We start from the raw sequence: 8,424 nt of genomic DNA, 5'->3' as shown, positions 1-8,424 counted from the left end.
TGTAAAGAGTCTCTAACTAATGCGCAGAGTATTTTGCTCACCTAGGCTATTTAATCCTTAAAATGTAGAAACATTTTTCATATTAAACTGTCCATTATGTCTGAAATATTTTGCACATTTGCTGAAATAAAAGGATGATATCTGGTCTGCCCTTATGTTACTTTATTATACCTTTTTAAAAATGTTTCTCTCAGTAAAGAATGGCAGTTTCAGATATAACCTTTGATCCCTCAGAGTAAAATCAAGGCCTCTTTTTCACCAGTACATAGATTTAATATTTCTTTTTCTTTTTTTTTTCCTCTTTTAAGTTCTTTTAGGGAATGACAGACATGCTGGGACAAATATGATACAGTCTTTATAGCGCTTCCGTTAATCTTCTTAAACTGCCTAAAAGTCTCTTCATCGCTGCCTCTCTCCTTTTTTGTCTTTTAACAATTATGCTTACAAAGTTGTTAATATTACATCAAAAGGCAGAAAAAAGGTCCAAAAATGAAAAAAGAGAAATCAAAATCAAGATTAATATCCCCCTCACAGTTGTCTTTGGAGGGCGTCTTTGTTTAAATCTGTAGTTCTTTTGTTAATGTCACTGTACTTCAGCAGAGTTTGGCAGTCAGGTGATCCGATTGTTTCAGTATCTCTGTGTTGTACATGTCCAAGGCATGGTTCACACGGATCATCTCGCTGTTGTTGAGCTTAAGCCTGTGCTTCAGCATACAGGAGAACAGGTCCAGCTGGGGCTTGCCAGGCGCGACCGGAGGAGCCAGACGGTTAATCCGATCCCTGATGTCCAGCAGCAACAGCATGATGGACGAGGACGAGTAGAACTGAGTTCCTTGGGTGTACGACTGGTTGACCTGCTGCACGGCACTGCGCAGCAGGTCGGCGTTGAAGCGCAGGCTGTAACCGAACACTTGGATATCCGAGATCTTGATGTAGATCTGACGCTTGTTGGGGTCCCCGAGGTCCACCGGGCCCTGTCCCGTGTCGTTGCGCAGACCGGTCGGAACCTTAGCGCGACTACGCAGGTAGATGTGCACCGTCTCAAAGAAGGTCTTCCACCGATTGCCCAGCAGCAGCGTCCAGTTGAAGCACTGCGAGTTCTGCAGGCGGACCTTCTCCCAGCGCGGGTAACCGTGCTCGCCGAAGGGCATGCTCCAGCCTTCCGAGTGGCTACCGCTGAACGGGTTGACGTAAACGAAGAACATGGGGTCGATGCTGCTGTTGCGCATCTGGCAGATCTTCATGGACAGGCCGATGATCATGTGGAGGTAGTCCATCCGGTTCTTGTTGCTCTTCAGAGTCAGGGACATGCGCTTGCGCCACCGCGGGTCAAAGAAGGTCTCCAGGCGGATCTCGTTGCTGATGAAGGTGGTGTGAATGTAGAGTCGCGAGTCCATCTTCTGCAGCAGGTACTTGAGCTCCAGGTCCTGGAAGTCCAGGTCCGTCTCGAAGCTGATGAACTGCTCGCTGCGCTCAGAGTCCACGTTCTGCGGCTCGCAGCGGCCGCGGTACAACTTGTAGCCCTTGTTGCACGAGCCGCACTGCGAGATGTTGGCCAGGCTGCACATGGCGCAGCTGTTGTTGCCGCCGATGACGCACGGGACGGGCCGCTGACACAGCGTGACGCCCGTGTGGCACACGCACGTCCTCTGGCTCTCCAGGAAGGTGCCCCAGAAGCCGTTCTCGTTGCAGTAGAGGAAGGACTGGACCCTGTTCAGCCACTGCATCACGGACCTGCGACGTTGACGGAGGGAGAGAGAGAGAGGAGGGAGGGATGGAGAGAGAGAGGGAGGGAGAGAGAGAGGGAGGGAGAGAGGGATGGAGAGAGGGGGGGGGGGAGAGAGAGAGGGAGCGAGGGAGACAGACAGAGAGAGGGATGGATGGATGGAGAGAGGGAGCGAGGGAGACAGACAGAGGGAGGGAGAGAGAGAGGGAGCGAGGGAGACAGACAGAGGGAGGGAGAGAGAGAGAGGGAGAGAGAGGGGTGGATGGAGAGAGAGGGAGAGGGGTGGATGGAGAGAGAGAGAGATGGATGGAGGGAGAGAGGGAGGGAGAGAGAGAGAGAGGGAGGGAGAGGGAGAGAGAGGGATGGATGGAGAGAGAGAGGGGGGAGGGAGAGAGAGGGGGAGAGAGAGAGGGAGCGAGGGAGACAGACAGAGAGGGATGGATGGATGGAGAGAGGGAGCGAGGGAGACAGACAGAGGGAGGGAGAGAGAGGGATGGATGGAGAGAGAGGGAGAGGGGTGGATGGAGAGAGAGAGAGATGGATGGAGGGAGAGAGGGAAGATAAATAGGATCAGTCAGAAAGAATAAAAGGACAGAAGCATTAACAACGGCCAGTTAGCGACCCAAAGTCAAATTTTACAAACCACCGCCACTGCCAAAGTTTAATGTTGTTTGTTGCAGACTAATCAGTGAACAGGGTAATATATCCCCTTCAAAGAGCCGAGTCCCTCTACTTCCCTCAAGTGGGAAGCAGCATTGTTATGCTAATCTTGTCTCTCCTCTCCTCCCTCCTCCTCCTCCTCCTCCTCCATCAGGCATCTTTCCATGTCATCTTGACAGTACTAGAACTTCTTTTGTGAGTATAGAAGAAGGTTCCTTCTGAATCCTGATTTCTCCGAGTGGAGGCAGGAGGTCAAGGTGAGCTTGACATGCTACTGAAGCTGAGCTTTAATGATGATGGATGCGCTTGCATTTCAGCAGGTCATGGAGCCACCAAGCTAGCTAGCTGTCCCCAAAATGAGCCTAAAACACATCACGTGTAGAGAGGATAGTGGCAGCACCCTCTTTGAAGCCCACCTAGTTTTCCCTCAAAACAGGGAAATGGGCTTAAAGTGAAAGGCTTGTCAGTTGTGCACAGAAAATGATATCAAATCATAAGTGGAGTACTTTTCAAAATGTAAGGGGCATTATTACCCTTGTGACGTTTTACACAACTAGGGATCTCACGCGCTATGCCCGCTCGATTCCTAGGCTACGTGGGCTCGCCTGTCCTGCAGCTCGCCGAGCTGGCCCTGCAGCTCGTATTCGCAGCTCGGCCGCTGCGCGGCCTTGCCCGCACCTCGACTGCTGTGTGGCCTTGCCTGCCCGATTGGTGCACGCACAATGTCTTCCTCTCTCCCTCAGTTTCTCTCCCCTCTCTCTCTGCCTCAGTCTCTCCCCCCTCTCTCTCCCTCAGTCTCTCCCCCCTCTCTCTCCCTTTCCTCCCTCTCCCTCAGTGTCTCTGCCTCTCCTCTCTCTCCCTCAGTCACTCTCCCCCTCTCCTCTCCTCGACAGACTACTGGATTTATGACATCACTGATGACATCATCACTGGGGATTTATGACATCACTGATGACATCATCACTGGGGATTTATGGCATCACTGGGATTTATGACATCAGTGGGACAGACTGGGATTTATGACATGATGATTGATGACTTTACCATTTTGTACCCACTTCTCAGCAAGCTGTGAGTATGTGTGTATGAAACAGGTTAGCTTGATATTGGATACTGCATTTCTGGGGAGGTAAATTTAAGTGAACAAACAATGCGCTGACTGAGTGTAAAGCTTTTTTCATCGGCACGTATTCATACTTTTTCTCTTTACATGGTGGTCGGAAAAACCGACTTCGTTTGAATAAAGAATCCACTTCAGGTTAAGACATCCCTCAGTGAAAATATCAAAAACGTTTTAGAAATTCTGACTGCATGTTTCATGCAATGAAAACCTTTGAATATAAACGGTTTGAAAGTGCAAACCTAAGCAGATAAAGACTGAAACACATTATTTATGTATAGTGCATTGTCATAGATGAATAGGTCTTGATATAATAAATCAAACTATTTCATTCCTTTCACATTGCATAACATAAGACTGCAAATGATGCCTTTGGGACTCACAACAAACATGGACGTGACTTCTCTGTATATACTGTATATGTATATATATATATATATATATATATACGATCCGCCCAGGTACAGCGACCATAGAGGTGAAGGATCAGGGAAAGAGGATGATGACGCGCTGAGCATGGCTATATGTACTGCCACGTCATAGCCTCGGCAGTGACATCATAACCGACGTCATATTGACATATTGACAGGGGCTGATTGGCTATTGAGGACGGGGTGATGAGTCAGGAGACACACGTCATAACGGACGTCACACTTGGATTACACTTGACTAATGCTGAGCGCTGATGCCTATTGTGATGTGAGGTAACATGACTGGTCCTCAGCTTGAAACTAGGTCGAGACCAACATCTATATATATATGTATACATATATATATATACACACCCACCCACACACACATATTAACAATATGGCATAGGAAAGAGAAGTGGCATGTTTTGAGGGTGCTTGTGATTCAAATATGAAGCTATCCCATTACTTTGCATTGTCTCTATTCATTATTGCATTGGACACATAACAGTCCCTCTCTTGAATTTATTTGCAATAAGTGTTGAATTATGCAGTCTAAAATGCTGAGCTAAAAGATGTCCTATCATATAATTGCCTCCCTCGATAAGCTATTTGAGAGCATCATGCTGCTTGTTTTATTTTTGCCTCCTTCGTTTTCCCTCAAAAGCGAGTGGCTTGGCTTGGGTTTGCCACAGGAAATTGCATGGAAATGAGTGGGAATGAATGCTGTTTGTTTTCACGAATCAGAGCACACTAGTGTGTTTGTAATGGGGGCATCAAACAGTTCTGCTACTCGGATGGATTGGAGCTCCCTCCTGTGTTGGAGCAAGGGAAGACGAGATGGAGGCATGGAACAACAGAACAACATGGAATAAATAAAGCAGATTGAGAAAGAGAGAACCAGAGGTGGCAGACAGAAATTGAAATGGCGCGAACAACATTGTGTGACATGTACATAACACGTTGTCCACAATAAAATACAAACTTTTGTTCAAGATATTTACAAAGACTCTTAAGTTATCCTTTATTTATCCCCATGGGGAAATTCATCCTCTACATTTGACCCATCCTCTACTATAGGAACCTTCCCAGAACTATAGGAGCAGTGGGCAGCCGCAGTGCAGCGCCCCGGGGACCAACTCCAGTTCTTTTTGCCAGTACCTTGGTCAGGAGCACTGACAGGAGTATTAACCCTAACATACATGTCTTTGATGGTGGGAGGAAACCGGAGCACCCGGAGAAAACCCACACGAACATGGGGAGGACATGCAAACTCCACACAGAAAGGACCTGGGACGGACCGGGGTTCGAACGCGGGACCTTCTTGCTGTGAGGCAACAGTACTAACCACTGAGCCTCTCATTATAATGCAGCACTTTACTTGTATACATATGCCTGTTTATTTAGCAAATATAAAGAAATGTACTTTCATATTTGTAAAGATGCCTCATACTGAGCATGAATAATTAAAGTCAATGCAAAGCCTGGATACAAATCATTTGGCTCCCCCACTTCTTATTTTTTTACATAAGCCACTGCAATGCTCACCATACTTGAGGCAATCTGCTACACTCATTATAGCAATATAATGCAGAGAAAGTTTCCATGCAGAGAGTGTTAACAACAGGGATGTGCATGAGTGTGTGTGTGTACAGCACAGTAAGACAAGGTGTGACATCAGTTGGAAAATGCCTATATTTACCTTACATTCCCCTGTCTTTCTAATTCATGCTTGGCTGTTTTGTTCCTGGATTTATGATGGTGCAGGTAAACCTACAGAGACGGTGAGGTGATGACAGGCGATCACAGGGGAATTCTTTCTTTCTTACATCGGCAGTGTCAATAATATGCTGGCTCATTTGACTGAATACCTCATTTAGAAAACCGTTTAATACGCATTGGTGAAGAGCAAATTCTATTTAAAAAGCAAAAACTTATTTTAGAAATGTTGGCCTTATGATTATATACGTTTACAGGACATCATAATAGCATGTTTTAATAATGAGTCACTGTCCTTTGCACCATTTTGCATAATTAATAAATTGTACCTGATTGAATTGAACTTCATGCTTACTACACAGAGAAAAACAATGGTTCTTAACTTGCTCTTGAGTGGTTCCACAACAAATCATCACCTACAGTACTGTCCTAAAGAACTACTTTATTTAGTAGATTGGTTATTCATGTTCATTATATGGTTCGTTGGGATATTAAAATGTGTTATTAGAGTTATTGGATATTGCTAGGTCATGGCATGAATTTGGAAAACAACCCCTCCATGGTCTGATGATGGGTGGCTAACTGCTTATATGTAGCTTACAGTATATAGGCCATGCGTGCTGGTGTCTAGGCAAAGGTATGCCGAAATGGTTATTGTCTTTGTCTGAAAGGTTCTTTGAGGAAGCAGAAATTGTTCTTCCACTGCATCACTCCGAAGAACCATTTTCATTTAGAGTTGGCACCTTTATTTTTCTATGAGTATAGGTGCGACGTACGATGGCTGCCACCATACGGCTTCATATGGGAATCGTGAAATAGAATGAAAGCAAAGAACAACAAGGCTCATTGAGAATGTATTGATCTACTGTATTTTCAGTCGATACATTGTCACTGAATGGCTGTTATAGTACATCTATTAAGGTATGAATGAACATTTATGAACATTCATGCGTATGTCTATATGTATGGATATGGGCATGATAAACAACATATACTGTAGTTTGTTATGTAGCTACTGTAGTAGTCTCTCCCCAGACTCAAATATTACGTTGAATCGCTGCGCTCCGCATACTACATACTGTAAGTGAGTCTGTGCCAGTTAACAGCCACTGCTGGTTTTGAAGGCGGGTTGAAATTGAATGAGTGACAGGTCGTAGCACCGATGAGAGAGCGGTTTCGAAAAATGGGCTGCGCCTCCCGTGTTGTCTGATGAAGTCGTTACTGATTGGAGAGGACTGAAGCCATCACTGGCATATGACTGGCCAACTGAACGGTTCCCTCCCATAACCAGCCCTCTGACGGAAAGTGTCCCAGACCCAGAGAGAGATCTGCAGCATGCAGTAACGTAGTGTATCAGCGTAAAGAACTCTCATGGGTCTGGCGTTGAGACTACTACTGTAGTAGTCCCCCCCTACCACTAGTCTAAAAATAGATACTAAATATAATAATATATTATATTATTATAATACTAAAAATAACAAAACAAAAAGGTTTATGCTCTCAATCCCAACTACTTTGACTATCTCATTCATTATCTGTGGAGGGGAAACACCATCTCTGGCATGGTTCACAAAGTGTAAATATGGAATGTTTCACCAATGCCAATTAACGCCCTTACACCCTGATTCCCGCTTAAGTTTCCTCTTGTGCGCACCACACACATTCAACATGATATATTTAGTATCTTTGCAAACCTTGGGTTCTTCTCTCGAATTCAAAGTAAACTTATGTGGGTTTGAGCTAAGCTTGGCTTGGAGGCGCAAAAACTCATTTTTGAATTTGAATCAACACTCCCCCCACTCATGTTGGTGCTGAAGTGATGATCTGAAGTATGAGTAAAAGTGTGAGCAGCAGATGAGATAGTACTGACGACAGAGGAGTAGGATGTTAAAGCCGGTCGGTCTGTTGTCAGTTTAGAACGCTGCAGTCCTTCTCGGGCAGTTCGACCGGACAACATGTTCTCACATCATCTACACCCTCAGTGACAGGTTGAAGATGGCGTAAGCTGGTCGGCACACACCTTAAGCACCATAGGGCTCATAATATATGGGCCTGCAGCTTAGAGGCCACAGGTTATACATTAGTTTGCAATCAGCTTTTTTTTCTTCTTATTGATCCCCCCCCCATTTTCTCGCCAATTGTACTTTGGCCAATTCCTCCTACTGCCCCACCCCCTCTGCCGATCTGGGGAGAGCCGTAGACACACACACATGCTTCCTCCGATACATGCGCAGTTGCCAGCCGCTTCTTTTCACCTGACAGCGGGGAGCTTCACTGGCAGGACGTAGCACGTGAGGAGGATCACGCTATTCCCATCAGTTCCCTTCCGCCGCCGAAGTTCGCAATCAGCTCTTGATTGGGGACAACCAAAATGACTTAGGTCTGCAGAAGGTGCCTCACTCGGATCTAACCTTTTTGGTCTTTGGTCTATCTGTATCTCTTACAATGTTGCCAGATGGAAAACACAACGTAACAAAAACTAGTGTAGCATTATATACTGAAACCGGAAGAGGCCAGGATGCTACATTGAGCACCATTACAAGTCTATAGTCACACTACTCTGAATGTAACGGCGTTGTGTAGGTGGTACTTGCAGCAACCCATGGGTGGTGGATACGAACTGCCGACCTTCGGCTTGGGAGTCAAAGACACTAACCACTCCACCAAGAGAACTAGCTCCCTTGGTGGAGCTGATTAACATGCCTTTATACTGGGAAGTGAGTTTAACCAATCCACTCGCTACCATACTGGACTCACGAGGAATAAACGCTGATTCACCTCGGTTACAT

General features: G+C 45.9%; 1 protein-coding gene across 1 annotated transcript in view; it reads right to left on the bottom strand.

Annotated features, from left to right (window-relative positions):
- Positions 1-593: 593 nt before the first annotated feature.
- The window catches only part of brinp1 (bone morphogenetic protein/retinoic acid inducible neural-specific 1), a gene marked incomplete at both ends in the record, with an annotated part of 168,441 nt that continues 160,610 nt past the window's right edge, over positions 594-8,424 (bottom strand). Inside the window, one exon of the mRNA XM_083657441.1 lies at positions 594-1,734. Within this exon, the coding sequence (XP_083513567.1) occupies positions 594-1,734 (1,141 nt within the window). The remainder of the gene's footprint in view (positions 1,735-8,424) is intronic.

This window comes from Poromitra crassiceps (genome assembly GCF_964638095.1).
Source record: "Poromitra crassiceps genome assembly, chromosome: 21".
Classification (NCBI taxonomy): domain Eukaryota; kingdom Metazoa; phylum Chordata; class Actinopteri; order Beryciformes; family Melamphaidae; genus Poromitra; species Poromitra crassiceps.
Note: the sequence above shows the minus strand (reverse complement) of the source record. Positions and strands in the feature narration are given on the sequence as shown.